Source organism: Dufourea novaeangliae, unplaced genomic scaffold (genome assembly GCF_001272555.1).
Source record: "Dufourea novaeangliae isolate 0120121106 unplaced genomic scaffold, ASM127255v1 scaffold187, whole genome shotgun sequence".
NCBI lineage: Eukaryota > Metazoa > Arthropoda > Insecta > Hymenoptera > Halictidae > Dufourea > Dufourea novaeangliae.
The window spans coordinates 2259636-2276066 of NW_015374075.1; the positions used below are offsets into that span (position 1 = coordinate 2259636).

At 34.2% G+C, this 16431-nt stretch overlaps 1 protein-coding gene across 1 annotated transcript in view; it reads left to right on the forward strand.

The window, feature by feature from the left end:
- LOC107190522 (cubilin-like) overlaps positions 1-16431 on the forward strand; it is a 242546-nt gene that overhangs the window by 209815 nt on the left and 16300 nt on the right. The window contains exons 4-5 of the mRNA XM_015579331.1: positions 4456-4612; positions 9253-9312. Of these exons, the coding sequence (XP_015434817.1) occupies positions 4456-4612; positions 9253-9312 (217 nt within the window). The remainder of the gene's footprint in view (positions 1-4455; positions 4613-9252; positions 9313-16431) is intronic.

Sequence of the window (16431 nt, forward strand, 5' to 3'; positions counted from 1 at the left end):
ACATAACAGAATTACCTCCTCTTTGATTATATCAGGAATATTTTTTATATTAGGAATAATAAATATTTAGGAGAATAAACTTACGTATATGTGTGTATAGTTTTTAAACATATGTATGAAAAATCTGATTCGAATGCCATCCTTAACGTACAGTAAAGTTGCCCTTATTATTAAACCTAATCCTATAATATCGATCATATTTCTCAAAATGCTTGTATTCCGTTAATTGCTACCAATTCGTCATTACAACGCATATAAGTGCATCGTTAAAAGTGACCTATTGTTGAATTATTAGATCAGATTAGCATATACGGGTACGCAAATCCGGTAATTAGAGTCCTCCACACATTTAGGTGTTGACGTGTCATTATGTTGCAGCCTGATTACGTCACTCAGGCGTCCCTAAAGCAGATAATCGCCATTTGTCAAGATAAGTAGTTACGGTCTGTCATATTGCATCCAACACGCCCGCAAGCACCTTGTACCCCGTTCCTTATTGCCACACGATTACGTAATTACCGAGGATATTGTCACCAGGAATAAGTCAAAACTATTATATCCACCATAATTAGATTGTGGCGTTTATTTATTTATAACAGTCGTGACTTATAAAGATTATTTAAACAGAGTAAAATAAAAAATTCGAGAGATATTTACTACAGACGTTATGTGATCAAAGTAGAAACATAATTGTGCATGGTATAACAAATTAATAATTCTGTTCTCTACGGATCATGTAAACAAAATTTTTCAACGACGATCGTCATGACCAGATTGTGGCTATTTATGTAAATACCGATTTTTAAGGACGTATTTAAAGAAACTGAAAACAAACAGAAATTTGTTAGATCCCACATAAAATAAAAACTGTATTGGCATTGATTAACCTTGTGAATATACTAAATTTCAGACTATTGGATACGTTATAAATGCATTAAATCCACAGTGTAGTCATCACAGATCAAGTGTTGTCTACTGAGCGTTCAAATTGGAGTGATCCCCACTGAAAAGTTATAAATAAATATTTGCAGACTAGTAATAGCGTCTATTATTTAAATGGATTCACTTCACCTATGATTTTGTAAAAAGAATTTCCTTTTCCTTTTTATTTAAAAAAAAAAAGAAGAATCTGTATTATAGTTACTTCACAATAAATGCTACACGTCTCATTGAGTCCGGCAACTCGCAGGATTATAAAAATCGGAAACAATTTGACAAATTAATCGAACGGAGAACAGGCCAATATTTTTCCAAGTCTATTTGCAACCAAATTGGAATGCTGGAAATATCAACCCCTGCTTTTCCGCACTCGTTGGTATTTTCCAGTTTCCCGATGCCTGGTTTTAATTTTAAATTACACAGAATCTGTTCCGGGGGAAATAATTCCGTCTGGTGCGCGCGTGCAATCACGATTTACGCAATTTAAAAATATTTCCCGACAATAACTCCGATACGTTTCGTTTCATTTCATTGTATATAAATGAGCTAAATAGGTAAATTTCGTTGAAATATGTTCAATCATACGGAATAGTTTCGCTGCAACATCAGCTTCGAAACCAGACCGGGATGTTCCGGCCAGTTAATCAAGAAGTAAGTTCTTTTTATGCACGCAGCTTTATACATACATATGTATAGTGCAACATTTTTGGATCGTGTCTGAATTATTGTCAGTTTTATTGCAAATGACAATAAACTGAATTATCGTGCAGTTTTTATGCGGGCAACAGCCACGAGATACTGACAGCATTTGAACTAGTTTAATAATGTTATTAAAGCCTTTAATACGTGAAATGCAGCAGTAAATATAGGTTAACTCGTTAGAAACGAATCATAATGACCATTATGAAAATGCTGAATATTGTTACTTAATTACTTTAAGTGTTTAATTACTTAAATCCTACACTAAGTATTCAGCTTATTACTTCATCTCGTAAATCTCAAAACAGTAATAAATTCTATATTATAATGATTTCTGTTCTTTTAAATTATTTCTGTGAATTAGTTAGACTAAATAATTTTAAGACCATCACTTAATATACATTGAATTCACTTATACGGCAATTCATTATAATTGCAGTAATTACAATACAAAAAATCGTAGATTCCTCATTTTTACAGGTTTCATGGTTCTAATGGTTTCATTTTTGCAGGAGGTTAGTGTCACATCAACTAATGTTCCCATGTGATTTCATACTTGGAATAATGATTAGTATTATATCAATGGTACGTGTATCAATCTATATATCTGTGTAAGCTAAACAGTATCCAATTATTATCATCACTGATTCAATGATGACAGTTTCGTCAAAGTATAATACAATGAAAAATATTTTTACTGTAAAAATGTGTACTGTATTTGTAATTTGCATATGAATAGGTTGTTACATGACAGTTGATACACGGATAGTGGTTACTTCATAGAAGTTATGATGTTCAAACTTCTCGAGTCGATGCTGTAACAGGTTTTAATTAAATTCAACGGGCTATTAATAAATACACGATCAGGTAGTTAAAGTTTCCGTCTTTCGGAGGCAGCAAACTACCCGATATTGGTTACGGAAACGCTAAATTTCAGGAACTTATACGGAACGATAGAATGTTCCGGATATCCGTGATACGGGTTCCGCGGGAAATGGAAAAGACATGGCGCACCATGTTCCGGTTGTGACGAGTTTTAACTATTCGACATAGGTCTCGGGGATGCTGAAATTTCTACTGTGTCTGTAAATGCAAAGTGTTGCGAATATCTCTCGAACTTCCTAGCGATGCTACCTACATTCATTTCGACGAATCACGTGAAATGCCGGAACTGTTCGTACATGGAGAAACAAGTGGGTATCGAACGTGTGCAGTTAAATTGAAATCATTTCAAACTATTCCATATATACACGAGAATATATTTAATTATGTCCTTGAATTCAAAATTATTTCTGAGTTGTTTGTTTTATGTTGGATTATTAATATGTCGAGGGAAAGGTGCTTTTATTTTTGTTGATGAAAAGGAAAGAAACAGAATGTTGGTGTTAATATTAAGATTAATGTGCATTCCCAATTAGATATTATATTAAAGAATAAAGCAAACAATTTCTGTAAACTTGTTCTTTGTTAACTTCACGATTATTACATATGAAATACTAATAAGCTTAATCTAAAACGAATTAGATCGCAAGAAGTTGTTTGTTATAAGTTGCTTAAGCTTCCAAAATTAAATTCCTAAAAAAGATATTCTTTCAATTGATTTGTGTAGTTGAGATGAATGTCATCATATTACAAAGTTAAGCTCAATGCATGACTATAGGAATTCCAGTACAGCCTCACAGTGTGCATTTGCAATAAAATTTACACTTCATAACATATTAAAATAAGTTAGGTACATTATTGCTTAGTATCATTAATTATTTTGTGTAATATATTGCAAAAGGAATGGATTTTAGAGCAATAGAACTGTTTATGAAAAACACAGGTTGATAAATAAATCATTTAACATTTAGTAAGTTGCTGTAACTTAATTTAATTGCACCTTTTCAAAGCGATATAACTATACAACAACTGAAAGCATTAGTCGTATTAGAATCAGACACGTGCATTATGAGTTATTACAATAATTCTAAGCATAATTTATTTCTATAGTCGTCATTAGACCTGGGCAAATTTTATTTGAAATAAACTTTTTCCTTTCACGAAAATGTTGGTGGGCCTTAGTTTCCAAGATATACGTAAAAAACTGTCTGTATATCTTATTATAATATATTTTAATAAAATGTTGCAAAACTGATGTTTACCATACCCCTGTACTAAAACATTATAAAATAGCTAGCTAACGACCCCTAAGTCGAAGTATTTTACGTGAAATACGCTAAACATTGCTTTCTAAAAGTTGTTAAAAATTCACCCACACTACAAGCTGTTGAGAATTAAAAATCATTGTCACCCAGAAAGGCCATATTAAAGCAATAATACTAAAAAAAGTTTGAGATCAATAAGTTGAAGCATTAAAAAACAATAAACATTTACATTCGGGCAGATAGAAATGTCAATATCTAGAAACCCCCAAGTTTCACAGGTTTGTAGCAATATACTTTTTTCTTTACTAAGTAACGATCTATCAAATACCACCGAAGCCATGTATGGACGTTAAACAAAAATTTGTGTCGAAATGACTCTCCTTTATTACTAACAATACTACAAATCAAGCTCACAACACTGTACCCCACTGTTTCACCTGTACACCATGCAAACCACCACGTTTCTCTTTCCGACGACCTATCCCTCAGTAGTCACAGCATTTCCTGACATTCTATCATCCCCACAATGGGTATAATTTTTCACGATTTAGTCTGTCCCTAAAGTATTCAAAGTTTCCTGAAAAGTTAACCGAATAGGTACGGGCAGGTGGTAAACGAAGCGCGAGAAATCCATTCCCACCTGACCATTTATCACCCGTTTCTGTTTCAGGACTGTTCGAGACGGACGGTGTGCTGATTCCGAGCACGATGTGTGACCTCGAGTTTGTCAGTTCGCAGTCGTCGCCACAGTACGGACGATTCTACTCGCCGCGGTACCCGTCCTCTTACCCAAAGAACATCCGGTGCTTGTACCTCTTCCGGGCAAGGTAAGCAGCCTGACCTACTATTAAGCTCGGAAACTGATCCCGACATAATCCATATATAATGCATCTCGGGGCCAATCTCGAGTCGCCGTCGTATATCTAACGTCCCTGCGTGTTTAACGGCTCCAATCCGTAATCCGGTTGCCGGTTAATTAACACCCGAGCTCCAGTATCTTCGTCTTCGCGTTCTTCGATAAAGATCTTAGCACAACGTTGCACGACCGCGAATTGGAACTGACCGAACGCTGAAATATTTAATTACACCGGTAAGATGCGGGGTAGTTTATCATCCAGCTTCTCGGAACGAGATAGTCTGGATGGAAAGAAAATTTAAAATTCACATTTTTATACGCATTAACCACACATTAACCTATTTCTAAATTTCCTTTCACAATTTTTTATGGTCGTGTCTAAAACACAATATATTATTGGAAGGGAAAACTAACAGTTTTGGAAAAGTGTGAAAGTAAAATTATCTATGTTTCTCTAATCTGTTAGAATAGAAGTAGTCCGATTACTCAATAACCGTGAATATTTTGGTTGTCTACACAAGGGTTAATTGCATCGTGTTGACACTATGACGACCGATGACGCGACACTGGCGTCATGCTAGTGCAAAATGGTATTTTTCAGGTATTTCAGAGTTACTAAATATTTTTAAATTTAAAAAAAAAGGTTTTCTTAAATATTAATAGAAAAAACGAGCGGTTGCTGGTGCAAGTTACTTGTGAAGCTAGCTGATCGCCATAGTGTAATTTTAATATCATTTTTATATACATTCTGTCGCGTCCATCCTCGCGGATTCTCTTTTGAATCCGCCTGGCATTGTAAATCCCAGAGTCGACCGTTGTGGTACGTGTACAGTCGCGAATGTTGTCCGCCAAATTAATATTAAGCAACTGTTTCAAGTTTTTCATAAGTAAGAATAAATTGTTTGAAGAGTGAGAATAATTGTTGAAAATTCGATAAATGATCACGAAATTTATACAATACTTAATACAATTTTTAATAAACTGAAATTATTGTTAATGGAAAAATACTTATAAGCAATAGAATACATATTGAAATGGTAAATGGCATATTGAAATTGCAGAAACTAATAAACCTTCCATAACAAAAATTTCATTTGATATATTCTACGATATCAATTACGTAATTTCCGATTACCTGAATAATGGATAAATATTTATTTAATCTTTATTGCCCTATATTGTAATACATGTTCGAGGCAAGTCATTATTACGTTTAACGTTTACTTATATCGTCGTGGACGATTATCACATTTTTAATCAACTTACCTGGTTCGAATTCACCTTTTCATTACAGCGTACATAAAGATCGACTAAGCTCGACGATCGTACCCAAAAGGTTAAAGCTCGTTTGATACGAAATCCGTTCTAAATAGCCGGTACCTCGTTGACATAATTTCGTTACGGTGGACCGGCAGCTCTCTCTTGTCACCTGAAATTTTCCGGTTTCCTGACCGACATAACTTTGCTTGTTTCTCATCTCCGCTCCTTGTTACGCTGATTGTCGAAAGTTTATGCCGGTTCTGCCGAGCATTTTCGGTATAACCGCATAAAAGGGCCGAACAGGGTGAAAAAGTGGGGGCGAGTTGTTGGCACGCGAATGCCGGAAGTTCTGCTATTCTTAAGGCCGGATCTCTGAAACTGCGCGACTACTTTGTAAAAACGCTGATGGATGATCCCGTCCGGCTTGTGTTTGGCAAAAGATGAAAAGGATATACTTATACCTCACAATATTGTAGCCTTCAGATTATTCTCAGAGCTAATTATTTAGTAAATATTTCAAACATTCAGTCACATTTTCTTGCATCACTGTTCTCTGTTGACTGTTAGAATGTAGACGATTTATGCCATTTCAGAAGTTTGAAGCACATTTTTTGTTAAAAAAGTAATAATTCAACGATAATATAAAGAGAGCTAATTATTTATCAAATATTACTGTTTATAATACATTATAAAAAACATTATACCATAATAAAGAAATTAATTGTTTAGATCCAATAGTTGAGTTTTCGAAAAATTCAGGTATATTTTGTAGTATTACTGTTTCCTGTACCTGGCTGTTAAATATAGAGGATTTATAGAATTTCATAACTGTATAACAGATTTTAAGAGCTGAGCAATAATTATATCATAACAATCAAATTAATTATGTTCCTTATATGTTGGAGTTTTATCTGAATTTATTGAGTACTGTTGAATACTAACGTGGAATGTTGTGTAATAGTTCTACACCTTGACAGAAAGTGTTCGATCAAACGTGGCTGACAGTGATAATTTCAGGAATTATTTACATACCTATTGAAATAGAAAGTATTGTTACATGTATGTCAAAGAAATGGAATCGAAAAGTTATACTTTCATACATTTACCAAACATAGTATAATCGAAAGTTCTTTTCAATATTAGAATTATACAAAAGGTATGTTAAGAATACCATAAATTGTTAAACAAAATTTATTTACTGAACAAACAAATAACTAAAAATTTTCGGACGCTTTCCCTAATCTCTAAAGATGATTGAACACTTCGTCCGATCCCCGTTTAATTTTGCTGTTCTATATTTCATATATGAAAAACGATATTTCTGTCTTAAATAAAGATGTCCATATTAGACAAATATCTATATGAGATATTAAATGTTTTTATATTAATATTTTAAATAAAGACGACCTTTCGCTATTAATGTGTACACTTTTCTGATTCAACGCGTAAGTAAGATTCACATTACATATTTAGTTTGTTCAATTACACACTTTTGGCTAGGGGTAGACGTCGATTGTGTTCCACATTGATCAAGATTTCACATGAGTTAATTGGCTACTCTTAAAACCGACATATAACTTATTTTTATACAACCAGTTTGACGTATGTATTTATACCGTACAAGACTCTGTGAAATACAATAAAAGACAAAACATTCATCAGATGCCACGAGTTTTCTATTCTATTCTGCACCTAATAAAATATTTTGGAGAAGATAGCACTTCCTACATTTGCTCTTGTCTTCATGAATTACTTTATAGACAGTCATTTTGCATAAATATCAAATCTACTTATTTTATTACTTTATTCGTTTATCAATATTGTCTGTCCTCACACGACCTCTAGCATCTAATACGCGATTTGTAATCAAGAGAAATAATGACGACTTCCACAATCCCGTACCGTCGTTCGTACGCAGTAAATTGAATCGTGGCGTCGAGCCAGTATGCAGATATGATTTCTGTAGGCTTCCGCTTAATTGCAGTAATTGTATCAAAGTAGCGTTTGCACTTCAGTATGCCTAACAGTTACATCGGGGTTGCAACGCACCGCGCATAACTGTAAACCTGACGGATGCGCGTATGCTCGCGTGCAGAATCCGTTCGCCGCGTATTCATACCTGTCACTACATTAACGCCGCAAATTGCACTCTGATACTCGTTACACCATTTATCAACGAGGCTGTTGACACGTTTAAAGAAGTTCCGTTTCTAGCAAATATTGCTAGAAGCAAGTTTGTACAAACATTCAGTTGAACCATAAATAACTTTCACCGTAGACACTAAAATATTACTGATAGAAGGCATGTATTCCCTCAATTAAGTAGTACCATATGAAATTACCGTTTCTGTATTTTTTTAGCAGAATTCAGCTTTTCTCAAGCGAGATATTAAATGTTACATTCCATTTCCATAAAAATTGGTCTTATCGGATTGCATGAATTCTTCAAGTTCTTCAAGTATCGATTCTCGGTTAGGGAATGTTTAGTTTCTTAAGGGGAGCTCCTGATAATACACAAAGGGATATTTCGTTGGGGAAACATTTGGTCGATGTCGTGACTAACGCAAGACTTCATAATTTAATTCAGCTAACTTTGCCATGACCTAATTTAAAATTCATATTGAAAAAATATTCGAACCTGTTCCTTCGGTACCATATTGTTCGTTTACTTAGAACAGTTAAGTAATTACAATAAGACATCTGTAATCAAAAGGGATAGAGACGTAGAACTTTTGATTATATTTAATTCACTAATCGCGGTTGATTATTAACTATTCGAATATCAGCAATGTCATGTGATACAACTTAATGTTAATGACAAAATTTATTGGATGAAAATAAAGAAACAAGAATACAGAATACCTAATATTGTATTATTGTAATGTTAAAGTAATATTTATATTACAACCTAATATTATATTAGGTTTCTGCGTAAATACTATCAGTTTTTCTAAACATAAAAAGAAAGAGTCATACTTTTGTAGAAACAGATCGTACAACCCTTTCCTACTCGAACAGAATCAACTCCAGAACTAAACTGAATCATTTCTAAGGCCTACATGACAATCATTTCTTTAAAACGGTATGTCAGAATTGCTCCAAAATGTTTAAATGTGATTGTAATGTAAATGTTTTGGAGTATAAAATAAAAACTCTACAGAATCATGTTATGAGTTTACAAGACATAGCTTAAATATTCAATAGTAATTTTACGCTTACAAATATTAACGAACAATGTTAATGATAAAAAAGAGTGTCTTTACAGTTTCTTCAGAAACCAAACTGTTTTTATTACATCATTTATGTATTATCGTCGTTGAAAATAACATAGTTTGAATTACTGTTTTGCAGATTGAAGGAGAGGATTCGATTAGTTTTCGAGGAAATCTCTCTACAAAAAGGAGACTTGAGGTGAGTACTTAAACCACTACGTATACTTTAAACATAACCGCCATATTTTTCTAAATATTTGGAGTCAATTAATAGTATTTACTCCTTGGTCGAATAAAATTATTATTCGACTTAAGGAAAAAATCATTATTCCTTATTCACGAATACATTTTATTAGTTATTCGATAGAAAATTTGCTCTATTCTGTTATGGTATGTCGAGATAGGAAGTTCACTTGTATTATCCGTCATATATCTCGTGCAGAAATTGAGTTCAGCAAGCTTTTAAAGCCCGCCGTGGGGGAAGAAGGAAGATTTAGCATGGAGGATCAAAGACATGAGCTCATAAAGTGTGGCTCTACCTATTCTGATGCGGTGAAGAAAGCTTCGCGAAATGAACTGTAGTCGAGGACCGTCGATTTATAACTTGAAAAACTCGCCGGCGTCGTGTCAAAAGGCGCGCATAACAAAACGCGCCATGGCATGCGGAACAACATGCCAGCGCAAGGTTTATGAAATTTCTTCTGACTTCGAGTCGAATTTTCCGGTCCAATAAACGAAGGCGCGGTCATTGCACTTCAAAACGAAAACGTGAGTGAGCTTTACAAATTTTCATCTGCCTGTTCACGCTTACCAACGTGAGAATTTTCGCGTTGAATCTTTGACAAAGAGCGTAACATATCCAAGTGAATTCAATTTATAAGTGAAAACAGTGTTGACATAACAATCTCAAAATTCCCAACTTCGAAAATCTCGAGATACAAAATGCACAAAATGGTACAAACAATAATTCGTGAAGTTTATATCGCTATATTATCAACTTGATTGATACATTTTTAATATTCTTTCAATATCTGTTGACCAATGGGTTGATTGAAGAATTTTTTTCTTTGCACGCATTGAATTTTACATTAATAGTAGTTTCTGCGAAGAATTTACTAGGTTCTTGAAGTAGGACAAAAATTGTATGAAAATATGAAAAATAACTATTTCTAAATAACATAGTTACATATCTTAATTATTTTTATTATATTTATTACTTCATATTCATGGTGTTTCGCTACTTAATTCATCAATTTATTTGAAGGTAGTCATCGTTCTAGATAATAATCTTTCATCGCAAACATTTACTATTGTAATATTACGCACGGAGGTGCGCCCGAGCAGAAGGCTTATTCTCACGATCCGATATAGATATAGAGATCTTCTTCGCGTTCCAGCCAGATAAATAATTTCTTTATTTCGTTATTTGCGAAATTATTGATTCTTGAATCAGAAGGTGCCTATCAAAAGGTGTAAGAAACTACTTAATTCAATTTTTTGCCAATAAGGACAAGAAGTTCTACAGGCGAGGAATCACTTAATTACCTGAAAAGTGGCAAAAGGTGTTGGAACAAAAAAGTTGATATATAACTGAATAAAACTATTTCTTTCTATACAAAAAATAGTCTTTCATATTCATGCACAAAACGAAATTACTTTCCGAACAATCCAATAGTATAGTATGAAATAGGAGTATCGACATGATTTCGCCCCATTCGAAACAACGCGGTCGTTCTCTCCTTGGCAATTTAATTATGAGACCGTTGCCTGATGTCTATGAAAATTTCATACGTACCACTTTCGCGGAGTATCTGATGAATTTTAAAAGTCCGCTGCCTCGACTCCCACTCCTAACCCCTTCCCGTATGAAAACCGACGGTTGCGTCAGTTTTTCTTTTATTACGCTAATTGTGAATTACGACGGCTGTCGGTTATTAACGTTTACGAGTTAACGAGGTACGATAACGAGTAGCAAGATCGCGAAGTGCCCGGACGAAACTTTTCTATTTAAAAGTTCTCCGGGGGCTCGAGCATTGTATTCGTTGTAGTTCGATGGTACGTCAACTTACCCCTTCCTCCAGTTTCGACCGGGAGGACGATGGATTCAGGTGGACGGAGAACACGCAACGAAGATTTGCGTGCACGATAAACTTCACAGGATTCATATTTTTCCGTTCGGTCGTTTGTTTAAACCTTAATGGGATCCAAACGAGATTAAAGTAAAGAGCCATAAAGTCACTCGCTCGCCGTGACAGATTTACGCTTGAAGTATTTTGAACCTCTCATTATTGGAATGTAGTACATTATTGTTTTTAAAAAATGGAGACTTTATATATGGTTGTATCACAGTGGGCAATATAATATTGTGTTTTGTTGTAACGTGACTCCCAATCAATTATTAATATCACTGTTATTTTTACGAGATAGCGTTTACTGCTTTCATCGTTGGCTTTTTATACATATACATACATGGAAGTATTCATATAATGCTGCGTGCTCTACAGATATCAAGGTTTATGGTGTTCGATAAACTTATCTTTATTTTGTTAGTGTTTCCCCATGCGTTGAACCAGTTTATTTTTCTATATTTCTGAATTTCTAATTAATGTCCCGCGGAGTACGATAATAATTTTATTTGCTTGATATACTCGTTGAATTTTATTCACAAAAGAATTTTTCGTTGTGGACGCGTGGGTCTTCCTCGCGAAGAAAAATCATATTCCATAGAATATCCTAAAAATAATAAGTTGCATTTTTATACTCGTTATTATTTGAACTATATCGCAAAAATGTAATAAGGAAATTTTTTTCAATACAATGTATATACCTATATAAAAATGTATAGGTAACTTAAAATTGACAGGAGCATTTATAAGCATTGAGAAGAACCTAATAGGGATGCAGTAATATTCTGTAAAAAATAACAAACTATTCTTTCATAGCTTTTGTTCCGTATTATACATTAACTGATAATATCGCAAGAAAATATTGTGAACTGCGGAATAACTCAATTGGAGTAGTAAAGTATGTATGTCCTTGATATTTGAAGAAATATTTTGTGCAATTCAAGGAACAAGATGGAACAAAAAATGCAGGGGATCATAGTTTCAAATATAAACCTCATATCGGGAATCTGTAGATCTACAAGAAGACATTCTACGGATCATTACTCAACAAAATTATCGAGTAATTATTGCAGAATTGGCACAGCAGTCGTCAATACATCTGATAAATAAATTACTAACAAAAAGTTGTTTACTTTCACTTAGTACGTATATGTACAAAATAACACATTACTCATGGAATAACTTAGTAATATATTCTGCAATATATTATATTTTGTCATTTTCTTCGGTCCAACTTTATCTAGAAATACTACATGAAACGATAACTGAATCTAATGTTGAGTACAGTCAATGGTAAGGTTATAGTGAGGTAGAAGGCTCATTGTTAGCTGGCCATAATCAGAAGTTTGGGGTGCCCCAGTAAACAAAGGATATCATGTCAGTCAATAAGTGATACCCAATCTAGGTCTGGCCTGGGGCTTTGCAAAGTATATTCCTTCTAAATTGTATAGCGTTTCTCTAACATTAGTTCTGAAAATTTTGGTAAAGCTGAAAACTGTTTTAGATCCGACGATCCCATCTGGACCGATACCAAAAAGAAGCTGCTATTTATGACCCATCTGAGTTTATTACCTCACTATATGGTTACCGTCGACTATGCAAAGTCATGTTTAACATATATTTGGTTAACAAAGAACGGTGTAAAAAATCATAGTAATACGAATATCTGATTAAAACTATATTTTGATCGATCTATACGTATAAAAGGAAATTTCTAGACATGAAGAAGTGCTCTATATATCTACTATACATATATCGGATCAGTGGAAAAGGTTTGATGGATTTTCTGCAGATTTTATTATTGTCATGATTGTGTTGAGACAATGAATAATTACGTTAGTGTATTATGTATCGATGACCATTTAACACAGTCAGTTGGGTAAACATTTACAACAAGGGACCTACCTCGGATTTCGATGATTTTTTAATATATCGTCAAGGTCATCACCCTGAGTAGTATTGTCAAGGTTTTAATTTGGGGTGACCGTTTGTAAACAAATTTAGTATTGTACTTTTCTAGTATTGATAAGTAAAATAACCGATGACTTTGACCTTGACATACGTTGTCAAGGTAACCCTCCTAAGTGACCTTCAGAAAGTTTCATTTCACCTTTTTCTTGAACAATCTCTAACTTTTTGACTTTGTTTCCTTGAACTGTCTCTAACCAACTCTGAAGCATTATACTGATCGAAGTTGGTTAGAGACAGTTCAGGAAGAAAAGTAACTTTTTTTGATAATAACTTTTTTTACAAATGGCAACCCCCAACTGAAACCTTAACAGCACTAATCATGGTGATAACTTTCACAACATATTGAAAAATTAGCAAAATCGGCTCCCTTATTATAAATATTTACCGCAAGTTGTTCAGAACAAAAATTGCCCTGATTGAATGATTTATTGTTTAAAATAAAATAAAAAATGGGGGAATAAACGTTAAAAATCTGATAAAAAATTTCTGTGATCTGTTTGGCGAAACTATTGTCTATCCCAATCGGTGGTAAAGTGTAAATTCATTAATACATTATGTTTGAGATTTCAATAAAACTAATTACTGATGAGATATTGTATATGTGAAATGCCGGGTGGATGTTAACACGAGGTGAATTAAATTATGGAACACACAATGAATAAAATATATAGTCGATTTATTTGATAAAATGCACTTGAGAATATGAACATAATTATTTTGAATTGATTGAGACGATCGTTGATCGTAAATATATTAGTATTATAATGTGAGATGTATCATCAAGAAAATGTCCACGTGACTGTATTAATACACGATGGACGCCTTTATGTATGTATGTAAAGTGTAATCACGTTGGGTCTCAACAAGTGGCCGCTGCATAATTATATTAATCGTACAGCATTTTGTTGAGAATAATGAGATTGAATTTGAGAAAATTCGTTGCACTAATCTTTCATGAATGTATAATTATTGTCTGTGTAATACACGAGTTTTGAGAATAGAAAACTGCGAGCAAACTCGGCTTCCACTAGGGGAAAAAGTAGTGCTTGTACCACTTGGTATTTGGAATTACTAAAATTTATATCAAATTAACATTCGATGTAACATTTATTTTAGTACCTGAAATAAATTTACTAACTGGTAGAACGCTCTTCTCTTACGTCACTTTTTCCCCTAGCGGAAGCCGAGTTTGCTCGTGGGTGTACAGTACACGAGCACGTAGTCGCAAGAGTCGAGTAAAGCGGAAAAGCGACGTAAGAGTGACCGCCCAGTAGTTGCTGCCCAAGTTGCAACGCGGCCGCTGAGAGCAAGCAACATTCGCAAACACATTGTAATAGTATAAATTCAATAACAATAAAAGAAAACGTTTTCACTCGCCTACCAGAATATTGCTAGGTCCAGCTCGCAAAGGGAGCAGCCAGTAAACAGTAAGACAATCTTGCAGAGAATACACCGACCGCGAAAGCTCAATATGTCACACCCAAACATATTATCGAAGTGGCCTTTCACTTTCGACGTAACGGGGACAAAATTGGTGCACGTTAATGTCGAGCAGTAAGTACTAAACGGAGCAACAGGAAGGGGCCGTAAACTCAAAGAAATGACTAAACTAATCAGAGTTGTCCAAATGTTTGTCAACCGGTAATAATGTCGACAACTCGACTTGGCGACGTCACCGCCCTGGTCGTCGACATAAGACGTCATCGTCGGAGCCATGGAACTTTGATGTAAAGCCACCCTAAAGCTGACTCTGGCAGCTGGCGAACAATCGCTGGGGAGAAATCCAGCGTAGGTAGAACCTGGCCCCGGTATTCTTCGGTATCTCTCACACCCCCTTCGTTTCACCCCCGGACAGATTCGTTCCCATCGTCTTTACCAGCCGTTTCTCACGCTGTCTAACCAGAATCCTCGTAGAACAGCGATAATGTACGCCATATATTCGTTCGGTGTACGAAATCGGCCAGCTAGGCTTCCCCCACCCCGGTAAGTGAAACTGGTCAAATACTAATTCGAGGACCGAGATGGTATTCGTTACCGGAATGGTATTATGTTTTTCTGTCCGTTGAAAGAGATTTGGTGCAACGAATTAAAATAGCTAACGAAGTGTTGTAATTAAGAGGTGAAATAAATTTTGCAGGTATGTTGTGAGGTATAATTACTCAAAAAGAAGACAATTGTAATTATTTTTATGGCATTACACATTATATCCTTAGGGAAGTCCGTAATAATTCTCTGTATGTAAGTGGGATTTGTAAAGTTTTTATTGCATCATGTGAGTGCACCCATGAGTAACATGTTATCTTTTGTAAATAATAATATTATTCACGTTCAAATTTTCTTGCTCTTGTCTTTCATTCAGTAATGGTGATATAAAATTTCGGTGAATAATAATTTATTAATTTGGAGTATCTTTTTGATATCTTTATGATGGGTATTAAATTTAGCAAATAATAGTGTATTACTCATTGATACACCTAATAAATATTGGAAGCGTCAGTTGTAATTTTTTGTAATAAAACTGTCTTTTTACGTTCTCCATAATGCTTAAGATCTATTAAACGTCAATTCACTTATACGTCACTTTCATTTAATACAGATACAAAATATAAATTTCAGCTGTTACATTAATTTTTCTGCTATCATAGAGATTTTTTAATTATTGCAATCATTAATTAAAGTAATTGTTTGATGCTAACATATTAAGATAACCGACTGAATTTGTATATTATTTATTCCTGTGTTACGTTTCATTACTTAAATTTATGTATTCCTTCAGACATTACAAAAACTAAATTTTTTTAGCAATCTTTTGTGAAACTGTCATATTTTACGATGTTCAAAGTATTGATTGCATGTATATCATTATTATTTCATGGGATTTTCGGGTTTACGCAAAGGGACTGACGTCTAACAATCTTATCAGCCATGAATCAAAGGTAAATCTTACGCTTCTTCAAACTTTACGATCGCCAATATGTCAAACGTCTAATGCTTTCGATATTACGGGCATAAATCTGTCACGTGCTAATACTGAGGGCTCTGCTATGGTCCCTTTAAACATGTTATCATGAATTCTCTCGATTTCCAAAGTTGCTTCAGTGGATAGCACCATAAAACCTGCTGGCTTAAGAATCATAAATGTTTGGTAAATTGATGGTATAATCAGAATTATAATAACATTTAATGTCACTTTTCTTCCAACTTATTTTCAATAGTAGAAA